The 27,216-nt window shown below is 50.8% G+C and overlaps 1 protein-coding gene across 5 annotated transcripts in view; it reads left to right on the top strand.

Moving 5' to 3' along the window:
* Window positions 1-27,216, top strand: part of SYNE3 (spectrin repeat containing nuclear envelope family member 3) — a 108,633-nt gene that overhangs the window by 49,469 nt on the left and 31,948 nt on the right. For all 5 annotated transcript variants that reach the window (XR_009597268.1, XR_006056889.2, XM_060401917.1 and 2 more), the window contains 8 exons: window positions 716-1,025; window positions 10,024-10,185; window positions 12,623-12,970; window positions 15,779-15,915; window positions 17,764-17,938; window positions 22,879-23,061; window positions 24,185-24,328; window positions 25,191-25,325. Coding sequence is in view for 3 of the 5 variants with exons in the window: in XM_060401917.1 (XP_060257900.1) it covers window positions 716-1,025; window positions 10,024-10,185; window positions 12,623-12,970; window positions 15,779-15,915; window positions 17,764-17,938; window positions 22,879-23,061; window positions 24,185-24,328; window positions 25,191-25,325 (1,594 nt within the window). In the remaining 2 variants the exon portion in view is untranslated. The remainder of the gene's footprint in view (window positions 1-715; window positions 1,026-10,023; window positions 10,186-12,622; window positions 12,971-15,778; window positions 15,916-17,763; window positions 17,939-22,878; window positions 23,062-24,184; window positions 24,329-25,190; window positions 25,326-27,216) is intronic.

The raw sequence follows: 27,216 nt of genomic DNA, 5'->3' as shown, positions 1-27,216 counted from the left end.
GCATACAGGAAGTCTTTGATGGGCAGAAGCTACCAGCCTCCTCTCCATCTTAATAAAATCAGAATGAGTGGACTGGCAGGACTTGCATCGTGCTTTCTGCTTTTCAAGCTCTTTCATTGGAATTCCAGACAAAGTGGCTGGATGTTGGCTGCACCATCTCCATGTTACAGATGGGAAACTGAGGCGGGTGCAGAGGCCGGGTGAGGCAGAGTTCGTGACATGCCTGGGAGCCACACATAGGCCCCCAGCCCTCTGTCCCACACTGAGCAGTGATGAGCCCACAGATTCTGTTTCCTCTGCAAATGATGATATACACACACTCCCCATGGCAGCCTTCTTGGGACAGCTAGTGGGCACCCATGTAGTAAGAGACAGAGTGGCTATGTGCGGAGTCCAAACACCAGAGAGAGTGACTGGAGGACACTGTGCCTCTCTAATGGGAGTTTCAGGCTAGGATTTGGGGTTCTGGTGGCCAAGGGCATCAGCAGGCCGGGGTTCTCAGAGCAGGTCTGGAATCCGAACTACCCCGATGGCCAGCCCCATGGGGCTTGCTTCCCAGACAGGAGGGTCTTGTCTAGTAGGACTGGGGTGAGGCCTGAGAGGGTGGGTGTCCTTGTGCCCGCCACCCACTGTACCGGGGAGGGGGCAGTGGTACGGACTCCCCGCCCTGAGCCAGGTGGGGGGTGCTCACCGTGCCCGTGGCTTCCACCCGCAGCCGCATCGAGTGGGTGTGGCTGCACTGGAGCGAGTACCTGCTGGCCCGGGATGAATTCTACCGCTGGTTCCAGAAGATGACGGTGGCGCTCGCGCCCCCCGTGGAGCTGCAGCCCAGCCTGAAGGAGAAGCAGTGGCAGCTGAGCCACGCCCAGGTGCTGCTGAACAACGCAGACCACCAAGCAGTGCTCCTGGACCGGCTGCTGGAGGAGGCGGCCTCCCTGTTCAATAGGATCGGGGACCCCAGCGTGGACGAAGATGCCCAGCAGCAGATGAAGGCTGAGTATGACGCCGTGAAGGCGAAAGCCCAGGTGGGTGACGGGCTGTCTTCACCCATCCATGCCTTTATCCCATCTACTCGTCCAGCCACTCATTTGCTCTCTAAACATCTATCCATCTGTCTATCCACCGTCTACCATCAACCCACCACCTCCCATCCATCCATCTCCCTACCCTCCTATCCATCTTTATCCACTTACCACCTATCTCCCCACTAAACTCCCAAAGCTCCCATTCACTGTCTACCCACTCACCACTGCATCTACTTACCTACCCAACCTTCCATCTACCCACCCTCCTTTTCGCCCATCAGTTTACAAACTCGTCCGTCTGCCTCCCCATCAACCTAACCAGATCTCCTATTCTCTCTGTACATCCACTTAATCACTCACGCGTCTATTCATTCACCTGCTCATCAACCCACCCTTGTCCTCTTTACGCACTCATGTACTCATCCATTTCTCCACCGCCCACTGTCCACCCTTCACTCACCTCCCTTCTGTCTACTTGTCAGCTGTCTCTTCACCCACCCACTCAAGCATTTTGTAGCTACCTACCCATCAGTCTTCCACCTACCCATCCACCCAGCCCTCTACCATCCATCCGCCCACTGACACATTATCTACCATCCAGATGGCCAGTGTTGCTCATGCTTAATACACATCAGCAGCAGCAGCAATACACATGTGGGTACTTAGTATGTGGGTGTTGACTGACTGGCTGATGGACCGTGAGCTTCACTTCTGCCTGACTCTCCTCTCCTCTTCCTCCCTCTCTCCTCTTGTACTTTAGTCCTTCCTCTTTGCTCTCTCTTGCCCTTCCCACAACCCGTCTGTTCACTCTTTGTCCCTATCTCTCATCTCATTCCTTTTTTAAAAAAATTAGTTTTAATTTTAATTGGAGGCTAATTACTTTACAATATTGTAGTGGTTTTTGCCATACATTGGGATGAATCAGCCATGGATGTACATGTGTCCCCCATTCTGAACCTCGCATCCCCCTCCCTCCCCATCCCATCCCTCAGGGTTGTCCCAGCGAACCGGCTTCAAGTGCCCTGTTTCATGCATCGAACTTGGACTAGTCTCACCTCATTCTTGCCTTGGTTTAAACCATCCATTGAGTTATTATGTTCAATTTTGTTTCGAGAAATTCTGTTTGGTTTTGTATTATGTCTGTTCTTTGTTCCATTGTCCTTTTTCCTTTAAACTTTGCGCTTCACCCAGATAAGGATGCTATCCCTAGGCATTCTAAGCATGCATATTTTACAGTCATCAGGCTGCTCCAGTGGCTGAAGTTCCAGGCCCGATGCTTCTGTCTGTCTGGTCTCCTAACATGGTGGATTGTTTCTGTGGGGGCTTCGTAATTCTGAGCCGTGAGCTCGTCCTATTTGAACCCTATCTGCAGAACCCTGTGGCTGGGCCTGGCACTCAGAGAACTTGTGTTTGTTCCAGCCAGGGTGCTGTGGGAATTTACCTTCAGGATTTCTGTTTTCATGTCATTAAATTGTCTTGGGGGTTCCTAAATCAAGTGGGTTCTCTGCACTCAAAGCCCCAGCCAAAATGGTGCAGAGGCTCCTGGCTACATACTCTGAAAGGTGAATGTTTCTTCATTTGTTTTCTTAGACAGAGCCCAGGCTGAAAGACATGTGCTTCTTTCCTGGATTGTGCTGGTGGGAAGGTTTCTTTCTCTAGTTCACCCTTTGACAGAGGGGGAGCCCCTTGAGGGTTCTGCCTTTGTGCAGTGGTCTCCACCCTCTGGGAGCCAGAGTCTAACCTCTTCCCACAACCTGAGCAACCAAGGAGATGTCAAGCACACTTGTGAGTTTAGTAACCTGTTTTCTGTAGCACCTTTGCATCTGGTCCATAGGAAACTGCTTACCTTGGCGTGTGTGGTGTGTATGTGTATGTGGTTCTGCATTTGAAACATGCCTGCTACATTTTATCCAGCATTTCTGGCTGGCTGTGGTAGAAGGGTATTCAGGGTTCTAGTCTCCCTGTTGCTGGAGCTGGAAGTCTCCTGGGTTCTTCAAGTTATGGGAGACGGTTCTATAATAAGCCCAGATCTGGGAATCTGCAAGCAGGAATAGGATGCTAGCCTCTGAATGTTTGGGGAGGGACCTGGGTTCCAGGCAGCCTCTGCTGCTTCCCAGCTGTGTGGCCCCAGGGTTGCTCACCCTGAATGAGTGTGCATCTGAGCTCTTTAAAGACTGGAGATCATTTTCCCAGGATAAAGGATGACATCTGCTCTCAGTAGCTATGATAAAAAAAATAGCCACAACAATGGTGTCTGCCATACAGCAGGTGCTGGGAGCCATTCACTCAATGAATGAGAACCCCCACCCCTGCAGCTTGGAGGCTTGGAGGACAGGCAGGTGGGTGGAGCTTGTCTCTAGGAAATGTTACCAGCTGGCCCTCCCTCTCCACATCCAAGTGACTGGAGCCCGCTTAACAGCAATTCTCTCTTCAGGACTGCCCCGTGGGCCCAAGCAAGGGGAGATGCCTGCGCATGGCCTCCTTGCTGTGACTTTACAGGAAACAGGTTCTTGTGTCAATCAACAGAGAGCTACTCATGCAGGAAGCGGAAAGTGGCTTTGTGTATGTGTGTGCGCACGTGTGTGTGTAAGGGACATACTTGGGGCACCCATGAGCACCAATTCTGAAAAATGATCACCTCAGAGGTTCTCATCGTCCCTCCAGGGGATTCTCCCTCCATCGGATCCAAAAAATAAAATAAAATCATAGAAATCACAGCTCTTATTGGCGACCACTTCCTTTTCTAAGTCCCTTCATGTCTTTGACCTCACTTTATCCTCCCTGTCTCCTTATGTCGCAAATAGAGAAAGTGTGTGTGACTGGGACCCCTTTTTTTAACTTAAAAAATAATCCACAGATAAACAGCAAGGTCCTATTGTATAACACAGGGAACTATATTCAATATCCTGTGATAAACCGTAATGGAAAAGAACGTGAAAGAGAAGGTATGTGCCTGTATAACTGAATCACTTTGCTGTAGAGCAGAGATGAACACAAAATTGTAAATCAACTATACTTTAATAAAAAATATATATTTTTAAACAATTTAAGGGTTGGATACCACTGGGCCTTAGAAAGAACTAGAAGTCCTGGCGACTTCCTACGTGGGCTCCTCCGTTGGTGGAGCCCCGGGTCCTGGATGAGCCGCTGCACCTGTGCCCATGAGAGGAGAGTGGAGGGGGGCAGCTGGAACTCTTGTGGGTCAGGCTCAGAAAGCGGAAGCAGTGGTTACACGGGAGGTTTCGAGCTCCTGGATGAGGGAGCAGGTTTTTTCCTAAGGGTTTTCCCGAGGCAGAGCCCAGCTGGCAGCCTCCTGGGCTAGGAGTGTGGGGGCTCTGCCTTTTAAGGATGAGGTTGGGGTGGCGCAGGGAGAGCTGCCGCCCTGGCTGAAGCCCTTGGAGTTGCCAGATGAGCTGATGAATTCTGACCTTGATGTGGAAACTGGGGGTTGGGGGGCACGTGGCAGGATGATTGGACCCCATGAAAGGAAGCAGTTTGGTTTGGACTTTTGGGCTGTTGGCTGAAACTCACAGATGCTTGATTTTCTCTTTCTGGATGTCAGAAGTTTGGGAGCTCTGTTGTAACTCATGGAAGCCCAGGTAGCTCTTGGAAGGGGGCTGGGATGGGGATGGCAGACGTGGAGCTGTTTCGTCTGTCCCAGAGCAGGCTGCAGAAGGTTGAAAGGTGCTGGATGGGGAGGGGCCAGGGCCAGCCCCTGCAGAGCCTCTGAGGTTATAGTCAAGCTGTCGTGTGAATGTGCCCTTTGCTGGAGAGAACAGCCATAGTCTCCATTGGATTCTTAGATGGTGCCGTGACCTTCAGAAGACAGAAGCTACAGAGAGGGGCAAATTTTTGCAACACCTTTACAAGGTTCTTCATTAGTAAAATAGGGAGTAGCCTTCCCACATTCCCTGACATCAGCCTCCTAGGCATACCCCATACCAGGCCTTCCAGCCCCAGAAAAAAGGAGAACACTCTGGCCCCATCCTATGCAGGGTGGGGGACGTTGCATGTCCAGTAGCCCTGAGGTTCTTGGTGACCCGGATGCCTCCTAGTCACCTGCTCTCTGTACATTTGATGAAAGCCTCGCCTTGTGTTCAAGGCAGATGAGAAAGCGACTCTGAGGAGGCAACTGAAATCCTCCTACCCCGGTGACGAGAGCTGTGCAGGGATCCCTAGAGGGCCAGGCCTATTCTCAGGGCAGGCACGGTCCCTGGGATACTGTCTTAGCCTGCTTGGGCCAGACAGAAAAGAACACCATAGACAGGGCAGCTTTAAAAGCAGGAATTTCTTTCTCACAGTTCTGGAGACTGGGAGGGTGGAACTCAAGGTGTCAGCAGATTTGGTTCCCACTGAGGAAGGAACGATGCTGAAGCTGAAACTCCAGTACTTTGGCCACCTCATGCGAAGAGCTGACTCATTGGAAAAGACTCTGATGCTGGGAGGGATTGGGGGCAGGAGGAGAAGGGGACGACAGAGGATGAGATGGCTGGATGGCATCACCGACTCGATGGACGTGAGTTTGAGTGAACTCCGGGAGTTGGTGATGAACAGGGAGGCCTGGCGTGCTGCGATTCATGGGGTCGCAAAGAGTCGGACACGACTGAGCGAATGAACTGAACTGAACTGGGGAGTCTCTTCCTGACTTGCAGACATCTGCCTTCCCTCTGTGTCCTCACACAGTGGAGACGGAGGTGTCTGCAAGCCCTCTGATATCTATTCTTATAGAGGCACTGATCCCATCGTGAGGACCCCACCCTCATGACTTCCTCTGATCCTGATTACTTCCCAAAGGCCCCCCCTCCAGATATCATCACTTTGAGAGTTAGGGCTTCAACAGGTGAATTTGGGGAAGCTGCATCTCAGTCCACTGGAAATACTGTATGTATTACTTTCATTTATTTATTTACTTCTGGCCGCCCTGGGTCTTCACTGCTGCTCATGGGCTTTCTCCAGGTGCGTGGGCTTCTCCCATTGCCAGGCATGGGCTCTGGGGCACACAGGCTTCAGCAGTTGTGGTACATGGGCTTAGTTGCCCCGCTGCATGTCTGGAATCTTCCCAGACCAGTGATCAAACCCGTGTCCCCTGCATTGGCAGACAGTTTCTTAACCACTGGACCACCAGTTCAGTTCAGTTCAGTTCAGTCCCTCAATCGTGTCTGACTCTTTGCGACCCCATGAATCACAGCACGCCAGGCCTCCCTGTCCATTACCAACTCCCGGAGTTCACTCAGACTCGCGTCCATCGAGTCAGTGATGCCATCCAGCCACCTCATCCTTTGTCGTCCCCTTCTCCTCCTGCCCCCAATCCCTCCCAGCATCAGAGTCTTTTCCAATGAGTCAATTCTTTGCATGAGGTGGCCAAAGTACTGGAATTTCAGCCTTAGCATCATTCCTTCCAAAGAAATCTCAGGGCTGATCTCCTTCAGAATGGACTGGTTGGATCTCCTTGCAGTCCAAGGGACTCTCAAGAGTCTTCTCCAACACCACAATTCAAAAGCATCAGTTCTTCGGCGCTCTGCCTTCTTCACAGTCCAACTCTCACATCCATACATGACTACTGGAAAAACCATAGCCTTGACCAGACGGACCTTAATCGGCAAAGTAATGTCTCTGCTTTTGAATATGCTATCTAGGTTGATCATAACTTTTCTTCTAAGGAGCAAGCGTCTTTTAATTTCATGGCTGCAGTCACCATCTGCAGTGATTTTGGAGCCCCAAAAAATAAAGTCTGACACTGTTTCCACTGTTTTCCTATTTCCCATGAAGTGATGGGACCAGATGCCATGATCTTCGTTTTTTGAATGTTGAGTTTTAAGCCAACTTTTTCACTCTCTTCTTTCACTTTCATCAAGAGGCTTTTGAGTTCCTCTTCACTTTCTGCCATAAGGGTGGTGTCATCTGCATATCTGAGGTTATTGATATTTCTCCCGGCAATCTTGATTCCAGCTTGTGCTTCATCCAGCCCAGCGTTTCTCATGATGTACTCTGCATAGAAGTTAAATAAGCAGGGTGACAATATACAGCCTTGACATACTCCTTTTCCTATTGGGAACCAGTCTGTTGTTCCATGTCCAGTTCTAACTGTTGCTTCCTGACCTGTATACAGATTTCTCAAGAGGCGTAGACTTGGATTACCGGGATATTGAATGGTTTGCCTTGGAGATGAACAGAGATCATTCTGTCATTTTTGAGATTGCATCCAAATACTGCATTTTGGACTCTTTTGTTGACCATGATGGCTACTCCATTTCTTCTGAGGGATTCCTGCCCACAGTAGTAGATATAATGGTCATCTGAGTTAAATTCACCCATTCCAGTCCATTTTAGTTCACTGATTCCTAGAATATCGACCACCAGGGAAGTCCTATTAACATCTCAACTTTCACCAAGGAGAGTTCTTTCCCTCATTTATTCTGCTAGTTAACAGGCCACTATCTTTGCCTCTAAAAATCCGGTTTTGACTTCTGATATGTTAATTAGCAAGGCCTCTGGTGTTGGTAGGGACAGGACCACAGAAGCATGGTAGGGCCCACTCTGGACTGGGGCCTTTGAGACCACCCTGTGGCGTGGGGCGGATTGTTGACCAGGACAAAGGGCTGAGCCTGGGGATGAGCAATGGCACAGTCAGCCGAAAGCAACTGAACGTCAGGAAAGGACAGAGCAGGCTGGTTGCCAGGAGGCGGGGCCTGCTTGTTTACTTTGCTAGTGGTTTTCAATCCAGTGATTCTGTTTTCGGAGGGCCAGGCAAATAGTAGCATCCGCCTCCTCCCTGCCTCCCGGGGCAGGGGCCGTGTTTGTTTGGCATCTCGGCCAGGAATCAGGGCCCTTCCTGCAGCTCTTTGCAGAGGCATGATTCCGCTGCCCCTGTTAATTGGTTGGGTTTTGACATTCCTGACGACTCTGCCCACACAGATGGGTTAATTGTTGGGTCTAATGAGAGGAGGTGGAGCGCTCTCTCATTTGTCAGGCACATTCCTCCGACGTGGCCCGCCGGGCCGCAGCTGAATTGTGTTCTGTGATCTTGTTCTGCCTGGCACGGAACGTGGCTGGATGCCTGCCCTACTCGGCCGCGTTCCTCTCTGAGTGCCTGCTCACCATCACAGAGGCTTTTGTTTACTCTGGATTTCCCCGAGCACCAGCACCTCGTCCTTCACACACGCAGAGCCACCAGCCGGCACTTTTCTTGGACAGTTGGCTTCGGTACAACATTTATCACCATCAGCGTCAAACCAGGGGCCCAGCCTTTAATTCTCTGCGTAGTATTCTTGACCCACTTTGTTTTATGAATTAATCTTCCCGTGGAGGGAGGAAGCTGGGAAGGATGCTGGTGGATGCAAATAACCCCGGGAGGAGGAGGAGCCAGCAAGGGAGACATGAAGGAGCCTGCCACTGTGCCTCGGTCCACTTTCAGAATTCAAGCAGCCCCATGTTTCCCATCCGCCAGGCGCTAATGGTGAAGTTCTGAGCCTCACTCCCATAGGAGAATTTTCAGCTCTTTACTGAAAGACTTGGTCTTGTACCTTGATTTCCCCATCCCTGAAATGGGGATATTATTTCTCACTTGCTATGGTAGTTGCAAAGGTTTAAATGGGGCTTCCCAGGTGGTGCTAGTGGTAAGGAACTCGCCTGCCAATGCTGGAGATGCAAGACAGGCTCCATCCCTAAATCAGAAAGATCCCCTGGAGTAGGAAATGGCTACCCACTCCAGCGTTCTTGCCTGGAAAAATTCCATGGGCAGAGGAGCCTGATGGGCTACAGTCCGTGGGGCTGCAAAGAGTCGTGTATGACTGAGCATACACACAGCCATGCTTAAATAGCTAGAGACTATCTTAATAAAACATATTTTTAAAAAAGGTTTAAATGAATCAGTATTTCTAGATTTGATGAGGAGCCTTCTCCTTGGGAGGCGAAGGCACATACAGATAGCCAGGGAGGTTATTCAAATCCACGTGTCTATCTACCCTTCCCAGTTAAGAATTGTTGACTTAGCATTGTAGAAGGTCAGGACCTTCCTGAACTCGGCCTGGCCCCATGGCTGAGAGCTGAGGTCAGCAAATTATGGCACGTGGGCTCAAGCCAGGCTAATGGCTGATATTTTTATGACCTGTGAACCAAAAAGAGTTTTTATATTTTTCAATGATTGGGGGAGAAGTGAGACAGAACATTTCATGACATTGTGAAAATGGTAGGAAGTTCAAACGTTAGTGTTCATGAGTCATTTGACTGGAATACAACCCTTCCTTATGGATTTGCCTGTGGCTACTTGTGTCCTACAAAGTAACAAGCACATAAATGGTTGAGAAGTTGCAACAGAAACCGTGCGGCAGGCAACCCCGGAGTATCTACCATCTGCCAGAAAGAAAGGGTCTGCCGCCGTCTGGGCCTGCGCAGTGATTTTGGAGTCTGAGACTTGCCATGGTGATCATGTACACGGAGGTCTTAGGGCAGCGCTGGCACCTCGGTAAGCGCTCGGATGGTGGTGATATGTAGTTGTTGCTGTTCAGTTGCTCAGTCGTATCCAACTCTTTGCGACCCCATGGACTGCAGCACGCCAGGCTTCCCTGTCCTTCACTGTCTCCCAGAGTTTGCTCAGATTCATGCCCCTTGAGTCGGTGATGCCATCCAACCATCTCATCTTCTGTTACCCGCCTTCTCGTCTTGCTGTCAATCATTCCTAGCATCAGGGTCTTTTCCGATGAGTCGGCTCTTTGCATGTAGTTGTTGCCACGGCCACTTTCCGAGGACGTGGCAGGAAAAGAGCCAGCTGTGTGGTTGACAGACCCAACGTTGACATGCTGTGGTCTGTAAAGCCAAGAGTGTCTTGGCTGGTAGCTAATAAGGCAGAGAAGAGTGTCTGAGATCTTTGTGTCCAGTGAAGGGGTTGAGAGTCGGTTGCATCACATGCTCTACACACACACACACACAGAGTCAGGCCTGGGAGGCCAGGGACAGGCTGGGCTGGGGACCCTCATGACCCTCTCCTCCTCTCCCACAGGACAGAGTGGACCTGCTGGAGCAGGTGACCCGCGAGCATGAGCGTTTCCAGGAGAGCGTGGACGAGTTCCAGCTGTGGCTGAAGGCGGTGGTGGAGCGGGTGCATAGCTGCATGGGGCGGAAGTGCCGGCTGAGCACCCAGGACCGTCTCTCGGCGCTGCAGGTGACCCCGGCGAGTCTCTGCCGGAGGAGGGAGGGGTGCTCAGGGCTGGTGGGTCTCTGTTAGGGTTTATTTACTAGGATGGGGCCGGGAGGGCGGGGAGCCCAGGAGGTACAACCATCCCCACATACGGGCCCCGAATGAGGATAAGCATGGGATCTGGTGTAGAACGTGTCTGGGGCCTCAGCTGCTTTATGGAAGTCTCTGAGCCAGCAGGACGTTTGGACACCAAGACCACGGCAGCATGGTCTCACATGGGGACATCTGGCCATGGAGGTGTCTTTGGCTGTCACAGCTGGGGGCAGGAGTGCCCCTGGCATCTGGTGGACGGAGGCCAGAGATGCTGCTAAACATCCCACAATGCACCGGACAGCCCCTACAGCAAAGCGTTATCTGGCCTCACATTTCAGAATGTGAACGTAAGGAGCCCTGGGGTAGGCATGGAAATTCAGCAGGGAGAAGCTGGGTCCACTCTGGCCTACCTGACTTCCATGATCTCAAACGTGCTCTGCTGCTGCTGCTGCTAAGTCGCTTCAGTCGTGTCCGACTCTGTGCGACCCTATAGACAGCAGCCCACCAGGCTCCCCCATCCCTGGGATTCTCCAGGCAAGAACACTGGAGTGGGTTGCCATCTCCTACTCCAGGGGATCTTCCCAGCCTAGTCATCAAACCCACGTCTCACATGTCTCCTGCAATGGCAGGCAGGCTCTTTACCGCTCTGCCACCTGGGAAGCACGTACAAGGCGTATTTGTCACTAAAAAGGAATAAAGTACTGGTATACATGACAACATAGAAGAATCTAAAAACGTTATACTGAGTGAAAGAAGCCAGTTTCAAAAATTAGCTTATTCTATGATTTCAAATAGATGAAATTCTAGAATATTCTGGCATGTTAGACATGCTCTGTATTTTGATAACAATATGAACTTCATGGGCATGTATATTTCTCAAAACTCTTTGAACAGTAACACTCAGGAGCTGCATGCTGCTGCTGCTGCTGCTGCTAAGTCACTTCAGTCGTGTCCGACTCTGTGCGACCCCAAAGACGGCAGCCCACCAGGCTCCCCCGTCCCTGGGATTCTCCAGGCAAGAGCACTGGAGTGGGTTGCCTTTTCCTTCTCCAATGCATGAAAGTGAAAAGTGAAAGTGAAGTCGCTCAGTCGTGTCCGACCCTCAGCGACCCCACAGACTGCAGCCTTCTAGGCTCCTCAGTCCATGGGAATTTCCAGGCGAGAGTACTGGAGTGGGGTGCCACTGCCTTCTCTGCTGAATAGATTTCCTCAATTTACAGTGTGTCTGCTTTTGGATGAGCCCATCATTGGTTGAAAATACTGTAAGCTGAAAATACATTTAATATACCTAACCTACAAAGCATCCTAGCTTAGCCCAGCCTACCTTAAGTGTGCTTAGAACATTTCCATTTGCCCAAAACCTTCTAACACAAAGCCTGTTTTATGACGGTGTTGAATATCTCAAGTAATTTATTGAATACTATAGTGAAAGTGAAAAATAGATTGGTTTACACTCATTGCCACTGCCTAGCATCAGGAGAGAGCATCGTGCTACTTATCACTAGCACGGGAAAGGATCAAAATTCAAAGTGAGATTTCTGCTGAATGCATATTACTCTCATGCCATCGTAAAGTCAAAAAATCGTTAAGTTGAACCATTTTAAGTCAGAGACTGCCCGTACTTTACTCCATGTAAATTACACTTCAATAAAAGGTGAAAAAAAGATTTTGAAGGTATTTTCAAGAAAACCAGACTTAAAAGTGTTTATTTAGGAAGTTTTATAAAAGCGTTTATATTTTTAAAGTTAAAAGTTGGTGAACATTTATTTTAAATGAAAGGTTATATCATTGTTATGAATGAAATACCACTTCTCATTCATAATTAGTAGATAACTATACAAATATGTGTAATGACGCCAGATGGGGTCGTTAGGTTCTATTCAGGTCTGTACTTTTGCCAGCTGAAGGCTCCAAGCCTGAGGCTGCCTCTGTCTTTGTTAAAAATGAAGATTAGGGTCTTCACTGCAGGTCTGTTCGTTAAAGACTCCACACTTCCGATGCAGGAGGCATGGGTTCCATTCCTGGTCGGTGAACGAAGATCCTGCATGCTGCATGGTGCAGTCAAAAATAAATACGTAAAAATTTAAAATAAAATAGGAAGATTAACAAATGTCAGTGTTGAAAACAGAGAAGTACCCAACAGAAACTTTCCCTTTGACTTAATCAAATAACTTGTAAATGACATGGGAAGGGAATTACATCCTTAATGTTATAAAGGCAGACAGTCCACCCCTTGGAAAGGTGCCCAGGCTCCAGCCCAGCGATAGGAATTAGCACTTGGCATGATGTTCCCAGGGGCCTTGGGAAACGCAGCAAATGTTTCCTTTTCCTCTCATATTTTTTTTTCCCCATCCTCTCTCCACTCTAGGGCATTGCCGATGATTTTCCTAAGGGTGAGGAGTCCTTGAAGAGGCTGGAGGAGCAGGCCGTGGGGGTCACCCAGAACACCTCTCCTCTGGGTGCAGAGAAGATCACCAGAGACCTGGAGGAGATGCGGGACGTTCTGGAGAAGCTGCGTGGGCTCTGGGAGGAGGAGGAGGGAAGGTTGCGGGACCTAGTCAAGTCTAAGGGAGCCTGTGAGCAGCAGAGGGGGCAGCTGGAGGCTGAGCTGGCAGAATTCAGGAAGGACCTTCAAAGGCTGGCAGAGGAGGGCCTGGGGACCACAGCCAAGGCAGCGACCGAGGATGAGCTGGTGGCCCACTGGAGACTCTACTCGGTAAGCAGAGTTTGGCGACGCCACAGGACGATCCAGGTGCTGTGTGTGCCTCAAGGCATCCCCACTTGAAGCTCCTCCATGTAGTGGAAAGATCCTGCTAAGTCTCAAGCAAACTTGATCTGGTTTTCTTGATTTTGGATCATCTAAGTTCTGAGTATAATAGGCAAATTGAGTGCTTGTACCCATTTTCCAGATGAGGAAACTGAGACCTAGAGAGTTTTTTTTTTTCCCTCTCAACACTCCCAAGATGACATGGTAAATTGGTGGGTAAATAAGAGGTGTATTGGCTCCAAGTTTGCCATTTCCGTGCCTGATAGTAGGATATGGGGGACACTTTCTGAGCACAGAGCAGGGACTGTGACATCAAGGGAAGGTTCTCAGTGTAGGGAAGATGAGGTGTGTACACAGCAGGAACTCTGAAGAGGCCAAGCAGATGATGCCTGTCCTGGGGAGGGTGGAGTGGGTTCCAACCCAGACACGGCATCCCATTGGAGCACCCTCCCTCTGTGCACACCCACCCTCGTGCACACTCGCGAGAGGTCTGGCTTGAGGACAGAGAAATTTTTCAAATAAGGATTGCCACCACTCCTTTCATTCCTTATTACACCAGCAGCCTAGCTCGTCAGTTCCATTAGGAGAAATACCTAAAAGAAAGGCCCTTGGGCCTTACCTCCTCTCCTCACTGCTCTGTTTTTTTCTCTCCCGTCTAATGTTGCTCATATGCAGAAATATTTGTGTGTAGATAGAAACAAAGTACACACACACTGTAGCATCAGTCAGCCTTGCAGGAGACCAGATTCACCTCAAGGGTCAACTTGGTGCCATGGTGGGAATTGCCTCTGTGGGATTGTCCTCCTCGGCACAGGGCAGGGGTGGGGTTGTGCAGCGGTGAAGGGCGGGGACTTGTGGGTCAGACTGCCCGGGTGCAAATCTTGGCTCCTCTCCTTGCCAACACGCTGAGTTTGGGAAAATTGCTTTAGTCTCAGTTAAACGTGATGTGGACGTGATGATAACAGGATCTGCCTCCCACATTCCTCATGAATGTGTGAAAACCAAAAGTGCTCAGAACAGCAGAGAATCAGCACTCAGGGAGTGAATGGCTTTTACTAGGAGCTCTAAGTGAGGGACAAGGTCAAAGGGTGCAAACTCGGCAGGTTGGGGGGAGAGTAAGTTCTGGAAAGCCCCGGAAACACTCGCCTGTCCTTACAGTCGCCTGCCTGTGCAAGTCGCTCAGTCGTGTCTGACTGTGACCTCATGGACTATAGCCTGCCAGGCTCCTCTGTCCATGGAATTCCCCGGGCCAGAATATTGGAGTGGGTAGCCGTTCCCTCCTCCAGAGGATCTTCCCAACCCAGGGATCGAAGGTCTTCCACATTGCAGGTGGATTCTTTACCAGCTGAGCCACCAGGGAAGCCCCATGCCCGGCTACGATTTAGGAGGCCTTTCCCGAAGCAGGAGGCTGAACACACTCCTGCAGGTGCTGTCTGTCCCTCCCGATTCAGGTGTCAGTTCTGACCAAGATATGACTAACTGGAAATCAGTGAGAGGGAGTTTCAGGACTTAGTAGAGGACTTTTCTTCTTAAGCTAGCGCTTATGTTGTTAAGAAGCACTCCTGCTCCGTGCTCGGTGCCTGACAAATGGGGTGGCTCCCTGTTACCGTGGCAGCCGGGAAGTGGGTTCTCAGGCCAGCCAGGGTCCTGCCAGAACCCATTCGCTTTCTACTTCCCCACCCTGCCTCCTGCTGAGTGTGGACCCTGCAAGGGTCAAGGTGAAACTCATCACTTCCTGGGACTGCAGGAAAAGGCTGTATCTCAATGCGATTGGGGCCTCCCAGGTGGCGCTAAGTGGTAAAGAACCTGTCTGCCAGTGCTGGAGAGACAGAGAGATGTGGGTTCAATCCCTGGGTCAGGAAGATCCCCTGAAGGAAGAAATGACAACCCACTCCAGTGTTCTTGCCTGGAGAATCTCACGGACAGGGGAGCCTGGCGGGGTACAGTCCATAGGGTCACAAAGAGCTGTACATGACTGAAGCAACTTAGCCTGCATGCCCTCAAACGGTTGAGTGGCGTGGTTCGGGGTTGCCAGGTGGAAATATCCTGTTGACTTGCTGACAACAATAACTGCATCTGCAAATCACCTGGTTTTTTTAAAAAATTATTTGTAGTTGTGGCAGGCAGGATCTTGAGTCTTCATTGCAGCCTGCAGAACCTTTTTCTATCTTAATTTCAGCATGTGGGATCTAGCTCCCTGACCAGGATTGCACCCAGGCCCCCTTGCTTTGGGAGCGTGGAATCTTAGCCACTGGACCACCAGGGAAGTCCCGCAAAGCATCATTGTTTCCCTCAGTGCGGGTGGGAAGTGTCAGGGGGGCCAGCTCCGACATCAGGTCCACCGTTTCCCAGCTCTGCAACTGTGAGAAAACTCTTAGCCAGAGTTTCCTTGTGTGTAAAGAGGAGATGCAGAGGACTACCCTCCAGGATCATGGCGAGACTTAGTGAAGGGGACCCCAGGGCACTGAGCACATTGTCCTGGTTCCCTGGGTGTTAGTTAATCTGTGTAATTCGGTGTCAGTCCATGGCCACGTGGTGAGGTAGGTGATGAGAAAGAGAAAAACCAGCTCATCAGGAGTCAACGTTATTTGGGGGTCACAGAGCGGGAGCAGGGGGCGCAGGGGCTGAGCTCTCGGGGCCCCTGTCACTGCCCTGGGCGACCGTGTTCCCCCAGGCTGGCCTGCCCCTATGGCCCACGTTCAGCCCCCTGCTGTCTCAGAACCTCACCCGCCCCCTCGGTGTCATCTGTTGCTGCAGGCGACCCGGGCGGCGCTGGGCGCGGAGGAGCCGCGGGTGGACCGGCTGCAGGCCCAGCTGAAGGAGCTCATCGTCTCCCCCCAGGACCCGCAGCCACTCTCAGACAGCGTGGTTGCTGCCATCCAGGAGTACCAGAGGTACTGGGCGGGCCGAGGGAGGGCCTGGACCCCACGCTCAGGGGCCTCTGCCCATCTGGCGCCAGCTACAGCCCGCTTGTGCCCTCTCGCTACCTGATAACTAATAATTCTTGCCCCTCTCAATGACTGGCTGTTATAGGGTCTCCCTGGGCTCAGGCACTGACCCCTTTCCATAATATTTTGCATTCTGCTTCCAGAAGGAGACCTGAACTTTGCTTTTTCCTGTGCCAAGTGGCCTTTTCACTCATTTCCATTCAGTCTCCTGATGCAACTTTGCACCAGAGACGGGTCTCCTATGTAATGGTCCAAGGGGAGGGCTCTCCGCTGGGCCAGCATCATGCCCCCACCTGCTGGCGGTACTGATGGAAGCACCTGGGCCTGACTTCAGGCCAGCTTCTACCTCCCGTCAGCCCATGGGCTTGGGCACAGTCGGAGCTCAAGGCTCTTAGCTCAGCAAAGACCAGCGGATCAAATATCCACCCCGTGTGGAACTGGGCACAGTTTAAATTTGGAATCGGTGCCTGTTTTTACTATGTGAGGCTCAGAGGGGTTTGGAACACAGCCCAACCGTTCCCATCTCTGTTGCTGTTGTTTTAGTCGGTCAGTCATGTCCAATTCTTTGTGACCCCATGGACTATAGCCTGCCAGGCTCCTCTGTCCATGGGATTTCCCAGACAGGAATACTGAGGTAGGTTGCCACTTCCTTCTCCAGGGGATCATCCCCCACTCAGGGATCGAACTCGCATCTCCTGCCTTGGCAGGTGGGGTGTTTTGTTTTGTTTTTTTTTCCCCACCACTGAGTCACCTAAGAAGCACCCCTGTAGCATCTCTCATTCCCTTGTCTGATACAGGAGGTTCCCCAAGGAGGAACTCAGGGAGCTCCCCCCTTGCTGGGTGTCTCTCACCCCACAGTGTTAGCAGGCCACCCTTCTGTATATTCAGAGCAGCGACCTGGTTCCCCCAGGGTGCTAGTGGGCGGTGGGACAGGGTGGCTGAAGTCTCCTTCGCTGCTCTTGTTGAGGTGGCGGGTGCTGGTTATCTATGACTGAGTGCTAGACGGCCTATATACATTATATATATACATATGTATATACATATGGGCTTTCCAGGTGATGCTAGTGGGAAAGAATCCAGCTGCAATGCAGGAGATACAGGTTCGACCTCTGGATCAGAAAGATCCCCTGGAGGAGGGTACTGCAACCCACTTCAATTTTCTTGCCTGGAGACTCCCATGGACAGAGGAGCCTGGCACGGTATAGTCCATATGGTTGCAAAGAGTCAGACATGACTGAAGCGGCTTAGCATGGCGTGTCACGTGTAACTGATTTATAGTATTTTGTTAGTTTCAGTTGTACAGCAAAGCGATTTAGTTATACATATAATATATATCTATTCTTTCTCAGATTCTTTTCCTTGTAGACTATTATAAGTTATTGAATATAGTTCCCTGCGCTACATGGGCATTATATTTGAAAAATTTTCTGTAGGAATTATTTGGGCCTAGTATAATGGCATCTTACTCAAGAAGGGATTTTGTTGCTTTTGTGAGTTGCTGGGGGCAGGCCGCCTGAGTCTGAGGTCTCCACAATTCCTCTTCGAGGCTTGTTTCTTTCCCTGGTCTGGAAGCTGGGCTGCACGTCTGTTGGAGGACTGGCTTACCTCCAGAGCACTTGTATCCGGAAAGCCTAGGCCTCAGGGTCCCCTGGACAGCCCGGCAGCCTATGGAATAGGGGAAGAGCTTGCCCCAGGGGCAGCACACGTGAGGTGCTCTGGGGGTCCGGGGGGAGGCCTGGCCCCTGGACTGACCCACTCTCTCCTCTCTCCGTGCCCCCTCTCCTGTGCTCACAGAATGAAGGCCAAGAGCAGCAGGCTGCGCAACACCGCAGCCACAGAGCTATGGCAGCGTTTCCAGCGGCACCCCCAGGACCTGCACCTATGGAGGGAGCTGGCCCAGAGACTCCTGGATGTCACCGCCAGCCTGCCAGACCCGCCCTCCATCCACACCTTCCTGCCGCAGATCGAGGTAAGCCTGGTTCTGTCGGGAGGGATGGTGGGGGCCCCTGGGGGAGACCACCAGCCAAATGCGGCATTTCGGCCATCCCTGCAGGGAAAGACGTATCTCTCGGTCCTCCAGGTATCTGGGTAGAGCTCACTAGCAGCCTGGCGGGTCCCAAGTGCACACTTGTAATTATCAGGGACAAAAGTCACCCTCAGTTCTTGGAGAGAAGGCGAAGCCTGGTGCTTGGTGTGGCCCCAGGACTCTGCCATGATCCGCCCACACTGGTTCTCTTCCCGACCCGGCTACAGACAGTCCTCTGCTGGAAGTCTGAGGATGTCAGGCCATTACCTTTAATGTGTACCCATTGGGATGCATGTGACAAGTGGCAGAAAACTGACTTTCTGGTGGTTCCAGAGCTGGCTTGATAGCTCAGTGGTATCTTCCAGAACCTAGGCTCTTTGCAGCTCTAAACTGCATCTGCCTTCAGGTCCCGGGGTGGCTGCTGGCACTGCCCGTGTGCATCCTGACTGGTGTACTGGGCTCATGATATATGGCTGTGTGTCCTCGTATTTTCAGTTGACACATCTGAGCTTTTTCTCAGCACCCTTTAAAATGGTTCAATAGCATGGTTCAAGAAATCACTTTAAATGGATGCAGACTATTCCATTTGGGGGCGTGCCCTTTTATTTATTTTTTTAAGTAGCCACAATTCGATTGTTGAGGTTGTTTGCAATTTTCGTTGTCATAATGAATGTGCATTGAATATGTATGGACACTGAGTTTTATTTCCATTGCTAGCATTCTCCTCCTTTTACTGATGAGGGATCCGGGCCAGGGAGAAGTGAGAGAGCATGTTCAAGGTCTGGCTGCTCAAGAGAGGCAGAGCTGGGGCCAGAACTGTGGGTTATAGAGTCTTGGCTAACATTCTCAGCCCTGTTTTCACTTTGGCTTCTGGAAACAGCTCTGCGGAACAAGCAGAATGATTCTTATCATTTGACTGTTGGGGAGCCACTTGCTTGAGGTTAACACAACCGTTGAGTGACAGGGCTGGCTTTGACCCAGGCCTGTCCAACTTTCCCTGCTGTGTCAGGATATTGCCTCCTGTCCTTCCCACTGGGGCAGAAAGCAAACGGGGACCTTCTTGAGGCAGGAGGGAGGTCCTGTCGCTCTAGAGTGGGACCCAGGACTCCCACAGCAGGACTTTCACTGAGCAGTGGGTTGGAACACGTGGGGCCAGGACTTTGGCTTACTCACCTTTGGAGTCTGTTTGCTGGTTGGGAGTGTGTCTTGCATCACTCCCACTGGCCTGCCTGGGCAGAAGGGATTTCACAGGTCAGGGCTCAAGCTGCCAGCCCTCTCTTTTTTGGCCACACCATGCGGCATGTGGGATCCTAGTTCCCCAGCCAGGAATTGAGCCCATACCCCTGGCATTGAGAGTGCAGAGTCTCAACCGCTGTACTGCTGGGGAAGTCCCAGCCCTCTCTTTTCTCAACTCAGCTTCTGCATCTAGCCTCAGAGCGGCTTGTGGATTGAAAGTGAAAGTGTTAGTTGCTCCACTGTGTCTGACTCTTTGTGACCCCATGGACTGTAGCCCTCCCAACTCCTCTGTCCATGGAATTCTCCAGGCAAGAATACTGGAGTGGGTAGCCATTCCCTTCTCTAGGGGATCTTCCTGATTCAGGGATGGAACCCAGGTCTCCTGCCTTGCAGGCATGTTCTTTTCTGTCTGAGCCACCAGGGAAGCCCTGTGGGTCCGCAAAGCTCCAGCCAAAACCTGGGCGTGGCTGGTGTGTTAGTTCTCTAGGGTTGCTGTAACAAAGCACCAAAAAGTGGTGCTTTTATATAAAAAAGAAAACAACAGAACTTCATTCTCTTAAAGTTCTGAAAGCTGGAAGTCCGAAGTTGATGTCTCAAGAGGATCTTGCTGTCTCCAGTGGTTCTAGGGGAGACTCCTCCCTTGCCTCTTCTAGCTTCTGATGTTCCCTGCCGGTTGCTGGCATTCACTGCTTTGTAGGTCCACCACTCTGATCTCCGCCTGTCATCATGGACCATCCTCCCCCTAAAGATCTCCGCCACCTCTTCCCTCTGTGCATGCTGCTGCGGCTAAGTCACTTCAGTCGTGTCCGACTCTGTGCGACCCCATTGACGGCAGCCCACCAGGCTCCCCCGTCCCTGGGATTCTCCAGGCAAGAACACTGGAGTGGGTTGCCATTTCCTTCTCCAATGCATGAAAGCGAAGTGAAAGCGAAGTCGCTCAGTTGGGCCTGACCCTCAGCGACCCCATGGACTGCAGCCTTCCAGGCTCCTCCGTCCGTGGGATTTTCCAGGCAAGAGTACTGGAGTGGGGTGCCATTGCCTTCTCAGTCTGTGCATGCATCTGGGTCTAAATCTTCCCTTTCTGTAAAGGCACCAATCAATGACCTCATTTTAACCTGATTGCCTCTGTAAAGCCCCTCTCTCCAAAGAAGGTTGCATTCTAAGGTAGTGGAGTTGAGACTTGACCAAACCTTTCTTCCCCCAACCATTTCTCTTTTGAAGGTCACAATTCAACCCAGAACAGCTGGTCAAATAATAATGGCTGAGAAGATCTATCTTTTCTTGTGAGGGTCCTGCACTGTGTTAAATGCTTTTTAGGCATTTAAGCCTCGTGACAGCCCCACGAGCTGCGATATGCCTATTGGTCATTTACCGATGAGGAAACTGAGGCTTGGAATTACCCAGGTTCTCCCAGTCAGTGGTGGTGGTGGCGGTTTAGTCACTAAGTCATGTCCCACTCTTGGGATCCCAAGGACTGTAGCCCACCAGGCTTCTCTGTCCATGGGATTTCCTAGGCCAGAATACTGGAGTGGGTGGCCATTTCCTTCTCTACGCCCAGTCAGTGAGCCATCCAAACTCATGATTGCAACTCCCCAGCCTGATTTCTTCACCCTTGTGATACTGCGTCTTGAGTCTGGCAAAAAGGGAATGAAGGTGGCCCCCTGCCTCAAGAGGCTTGGCCTCTGTGTGGCTAATCACCAACTATACACGTCATCAGCAGGTCACCTACCTGGGCTGCAGTCTTACTTCCTCTCCACCCCATGCCCAGCTCATTGTCTCTGTAACATCATCAGATATCAAGTGGAAGGACTCTGGCCAGCTGAAAACAAAACCCCTGACCTCCAGACTCCTGAGCCCTTGGTGAGAGAAGCAAGACATATTTACCTCTAATAACTGGTTGATCAATAGGACCATGAAGTCGGGCAAAGGGCTTTGGGGCAGGAAGAGTGAGTGTCAGGTGGGAATGTGACCAGGGCAGGCTCCTTGGAGGAAGTGGGGCCTGGGCTGTGCAGAGTTCAGGCTATCTGCATGGGAGCTGGCTGCGGCTGCAGAGTTCCCTGTTGGTCCTCTCTCTGCCCCATGAGCTCCTGTGCATCACGACCCCACTGAGATGCCACCTCCTCTGGGAGGCCTTCCTGAATTCCCTCTGATCATGCTCCCCTAGGCCCTTTTGTGGTTGTTCAGTTGCTAAATTGTGTCAGACTCTTTGCAACCCCATGGACTGCAGCACGCCAGGCTTCCCTGTCCTTCACTATCTCCCGGAGTTTGCTCAAACTCATGTCTATTGTCTCAGTGATGCCATCCAACCTTCTCATCCTCTGTCACTCTCTTCTGATCCTGCCTTCAATCTTTCTCAGCATCAGGGTTTTTTCCAATGAGTCAGCTCTTCACATCAGGTGGCTAAAGTATTGGGGCTTCAACTTCAGCGTCAGTTCTTCCAATGAATAATCAGGGTTGATTTCCTTTAGGACTGACTGGTTTGACCTCCTTGCTGTCTGAGGGACTCTCAAGAGTCTTCTCTAACACCACAGTTTGACAGCAGCAATTCTTTGGCGCTCAGCCTTCTTTTGGTCCAGCTCTCACATCCATACATGACTCCTGGAAAAACCATAGTTTTGATTATATGGACTTCTGTCGGCAAAGTGATGTCCCTGCTTTTTAATATGCTGTCCGGGTTTGTAATAGCTTTTCTTCCAAGGAGGAAATGTCTTTTAAGTTCATGGTTGCAGTCACCATCCACAGTGATTTTGGAGCCCAAGAGAAAATCTATCGCTGCTTCCGCTTTTTCCCCTTCTATTTGCCATGAAGTGATGGGGCCAGATGCCATTTTAGTGTTTTGAACATTGAGTTTTAAGTCACTGTTTTCACTCTCATCAAGAAGCGCTTTAGTTTGTCCTCACTTTCTGCCATTAGAACGGTATCATCTGCATATCTGAGGTGGTTGACATTTCTCCTGAAAATCTTGATTCTAGCTTGTGATTCATCCAGCCCAGGATTTCGCATGATATACTCTGCATATAAGTTAAATAAATAGAGTGACGATGTACAGCTTTGACATACTCCTTTCCCAGTTTTGAACCAGTCGTTTGTTCTGTGTAAGGTTCTGACTGTTGCTTCTTGACCCACATTCAGGTTTCTCTGGAGACAGGTGAGGTGGTCTGGTATTCAAAATGTCCCACACGCCAGCTTGGGGATGGCCCTCTGCTGTCGGTGATGGAGAATCATTGAGTAGAGGATCAGACTGGTTCAGTTTGGGTTTGGCTACAATGTGCAGAGTCGATCGGAGGGGCAACTGAGAGGCAGCAGATGGTCAGGAGCTGCAGGGGTCCAAGTGAGCAAGGCTGAGAGTGCACCACGGTCAGTGCGAGCCAATGGAGCGGAGACAGATTTCTGACACTCATAGGAGGCAGCCTTCTTGCTCGGGATTTGGTAACAAGATGGATGTTGGGGGTGAGAAGGGAATCAGACTGACCCTGACATTCAGGGCCTCCCGCCACCTTCCCGCCTGCCTGTTTCTCCTTGCATTCACCTCTCCCTCGGCCACCAGCACAGAAGCCCAGCCTCCCAGGCAGGTGCAGCCAGACCAGGTGTGTTCCTGCCCCAGCTTCATGCTGCTCTCCTGTTCACGGAAGCCTTGTCTCCCCCAGGCGGCCCTGATGGAGAGCTCCCGCCTGAAGGAGCAGCTGACGATGCTGCAGCTGAAGAAAGACCTGCTGGACAGCATCTTCGGCCAGGAGAGAGCCACGGCCCTGCTGGAGCAGGTGGCGACTTCTGTGAGGGACCGAGACTTGCTGCACAACCGCCTTCTGCAGAGGAAGAGCAAACTGCAGGTGAGCCCCGTCTAGGCCCTCAGCTCAGCCTCCCTGCAGCCACAGCTCTGTATCCTGACCCCAGCCCTGCCACTCGCCACCACGTGGCCCTGGACATGTCCTTTGTTCCACACAACCTCAGAGCCCTCATCTATATCATCTGGGTAGGATTATGGTGGGATCCTTCTCATTTGTCTGCCTCCTGCCTCTGCCCTCAAATCCCATTCTATACTCATCAAATCAGTCTTCTGCAGAGAGCTGGGAGGCAGTTAGATGGGAAGATGCAGAGAAAAATACTTGTAAACTTTAAAGCAGCGAGAGCCGGAAGCTATTTTTGTTCTTATTGCTGTTCAGTTGCTCAGTCGTGTCTGACTCTTTGCAACCCCATGGACTGCAGCATACCAGGCTTCCCTGTCCTTCACCAACACCTAGAGCTTACTCAAACTGACGTCCATTGAGTCAGTGATGCCATCCAACCATCTCATCCTCTGTCACCCCCTTCTCCTCCTGCCCTCAATCTTTCCCAGCATCAGGGGCTTTTCCAGTGAGTCGGCTCTTTGCATCAGGTGGCCAAAGTATTGGACAGTTCCTCCTTTTACGTAACAATTATTTGCTAAGCATCTGAGAATGATGATAGTGGCAAAGCGATATCTCTAGGACACTGACCAGAGGCCAGGCACCTGCAAAAAGCCCCACACCCATGGTCTGAGTTATTCAATGGAGCAGACATTTAGCATACATTTTAGGGTCTGCAAGGCCTTTGATCTCTGTTGCAGCTTCTGAACTCTGCTGGTGTAGCAAGAAATCAACTGTAAATGAATGGGCATGACTGCATGTCAATACAACGTTATTTACAAGCACTGGCCTCTGGTGGGACTTGGGGTATGTGGTAGGAGATGCAATTTGCCAGCACCTATTCTAGAAGCAGAACAATTGTTAGGTGAGGACACAATGATCCTCAGAGAGGGGCATCAGATCCCCTCAAGAACTCCAGGAAGGCTTCCTGGAGGGGGTGGTTCCTGAGTGAGTAGGAGCTGGACAGGAGAAGACTGGAGAAAAACTAGCCCATCTGTGAGTGTCAGCTTGTGCCACAGGGAGACTGAGCGGAAGGCTGAGTTGTGTGCTGCCTGTTGTGTCTCCGCAGAGCTTACTTGCTCAGCACAAAGATTTTGGGGCGACTTTCGAACCTCTGCAGAAAAAGCTCTCAGACCTCCAAATCCGGGTCCAAGCCGAGAATGGGCTTCGGCGGGACCTTCCTGAGAAACAGGCCCAGCTTCTGAGGTTGCAGGTAAGAGGTCTGTCTGGCCCAAATCACCTCCACTCAGATGTTCACCTGTGCCGGAAGTGGCCCCCTTGCAGTAATAGTGGCCAGCCAAGTGGCAGTCAGCCCAAGCCAGAGATTGTGATCCCTCCCTGGCCCCTGAGATCTGACGTTTCCTCTCAGCTGAGTTTCGGCTGGTATGCCTGATGGTTCCTGGCCTTTAGCACCTCCAAATGGCTGATACTTGAGCCCAACAAAATAAGTTTTTTTTTGCTTACTCTGTGGTCCTAAAGTCTAACATGAATATTCGCTTCTAAAGTTGCTTTGCTAAGTGTTCCTAATGAGGCCAGAGGCCTTCAGTTAAATAAGTGATTTGAGGATTAAGAATAAATATTTTAAAACACATGGACTGTAGGTAGGCTGATCATGAATCATTGTTGGCTGGGTGAGGAGCTTGCTGGTTTTTAAAATGCCCATGAAACAACAGTTACCTTTTTAAAATCCAGGCACAGCTCATACATAACTGGGAGTGTTCTTTGGAAGGTATTAAGAATGATGCATTTGGGGGATTTAAAACTAAAGCTAAGATGCGATTCTCCATAAGAAGAGGTGGTCGTCAAGGAGGAGTCCAGACATGAGTCTGTCCCCCAGCGACACCTTCTGGTCTTTAGCAGTTTATTTTCATGGTGTCGCAGAATATTTTCATCTCATTTTTAAAATTCTCACCATTCCTAAGAGTGGCCCATCAGACAGCCGTGGGGTGTGGCCGATGGAGTTGGGGAGTCCCGCCATCCCTGAATCCTCCTGGTCTTTGCATTCAGGGTCCCCACCCTGATCAGCGTCCACGAGAAGGAGAAAGGATGTTCCACTCATTCTTCCTCTCCTGCAGGGGCTGCAGGAGGAGGGGATGGACCTGGGGTCTCAGGTGGAGGCCATGAGGCCCCTCTTCCAGGGGAACCCTAACCACCAGCACAAAATGGACCAGCTTTCTGCCGCCCACCAGGCCCTGCAGAGGTCTCTGGAGGTAAGGGGCCAGCAGAGGGTCTGTGTCAACAGAGGCCAGCTTCCTGGAATCTGTCCACCCCTCCTGAGGACTTTCTCCTTTTCCTCCGTCGTTCCTTCCAACCCTTCTTTTTCTTTCTCCCTTTCTTTCTTTCTTCCCTTCCTCATTTGTTCATGATTGAGCGTCTCCTGTATGCCAGGCAGGATGCTGGGTCCTGAGGATGGAGACACTGTGATCAGGACAGCGAGCCCCCTGCCTTCCTGGGGCTTAAGTGCCGATGGGTAGATGGACAACAAGTCAGCAACAAGTTAAACAAACGATTCCACATGTCAAACATACGCATCCACAAGTGAAACATACAATTCCGCACGTGCCAGGAGACCAAAGCACAGAGCAGGCCGCACCCACACAGGAGCCCCCGGTCGTGTTTGCTGCATTCATGCCAGGTTGCAAGTTGGGTCCCGGTGGCTGTGAGCTCTGTCTGCGGTGCCCTCTGGTGGCCACCTGGATCCTTCTTGTGTCGTGGACTGACCGCAGTGTGGAGGAGGCAATGGCACCCAACTCCAGTATTCTTGCCTGGAAAATCCCATGGACAGAGGAGCCCAGTAGGCTGCAGTCCATGGGGTTGCGAAGGGTCGGACACAACTGAACGATTTCACTTTGACTTTTCACTTTCATGCATTGGAGAAGGAAATGGCAACCCACTCCAGTATTCTTGCCTAGAGAATCCCAGGGATGGGGGAGCCTGGTGGGTTGCCGTCTATGGGGTCGCACACAGTCGGACATGACTGAAGTGACTTAGCAGCAGCAGGGTGGTGTGGCTAGTGGGACAAGCTGAAATGTCTGTCCCAGCCCTACCCTGACGACACTGATTCAAGTGAAGTCCTGGGTCTGCATCTGTAACAAGAGTCCCAGGTGTGCAAAGCCAGCTCTCAGGCATCCGCAGCTCAGGAAAGTGTTTAGTTTAAGGCAGGATTTCTCACCCTTCCAGACCCTGTGTGCTCTATTTTAATAAAGAATTTCTGGCATCGTCTTTGCAACCCTGAAATTCATAGATAGTACAAGTTACCCACACGATTTACAAATTTAATATAATGCTTTTTCTATCATCAAAAAGAGAAATAAAAGCAAACAAATGATAAGAAAATAATATGTTAATAATAACCTATAATGGAAAAAGACTCTGAAAAAGAAAATGTATATATACAGATATCTATATAGATGTATACATATTTATATTGATAGAAATTTAGTGAAATCACATTGCTATACACCTGAAACATTGTAAATCAATTATTGCTGTTGTTCAGTTACTCAGTTGTATTTGACTCTTTGCGACCTCATGGACTGCAGCATGCCGGGCTACCCTATCCTCCACTATCTCCCGGAGTTTGCTCAAACTCATGTCTATTAAGTCAACACTGCCATCCAACCATCTCATCTTCTGTTGCGCCCTTTTCCTCCTGCCCTCAATCTTTCCCAGCATCAGAGTCTTTTCCAATGAGTCAGCTCCTCACATCAGGTGGCCAAAGTACTGGAGCTTCAGCTTCAGCATCAGTCCTCCTAGTGAATAGTCAGGGTTGATTTCCTATTCAACTATATGTCAATGAAAAAATAAAATAATGCTTTTCAATAAAGTAAGTGCTTCTAGATGGCGATCAGAATATACCCACTCTATTCGGCTGCAAAGTGAAGTTCACACCTGTTGTGTTACATGCAGGGGTGAAATGGTTGTGCCACACAGATGCCTGTTCAGCTTTAGTAGGCACCGACTGATAGTCTTCCCAAGTGGTTGTACCAGTTTATACCCCACACTGGTGGTGGAAGCGAGCACCCATCGCCCATACCCTCACCCAGACTTGGTACTTCCCATAAAAGCAGAACAGGCTTAGAGGCACTTTAAACCAGACTT

The sequence above is a fragment of the Ovis aries genome, chromosome 18 (genome assembly GCF_016772045.2).
Source record: "Ovis aries strain OAR_USU_Benz2616 breed Rambouillet chromosome 18, ARS-UI_Ramb_v3.0, whole genome shotgun sequence".
NCBI classification, from domain to species: domain Eukaryota; kingdom Metazoa; phylum Chordata; class Mammalia; order Artiodactyla; family Bovidae; genus Ovis; species Ovis aries.
Note: the sequence above shows the minus strand (reverse complement) of the source record. Positions and strands in the feature narration are given on the sequence as shown.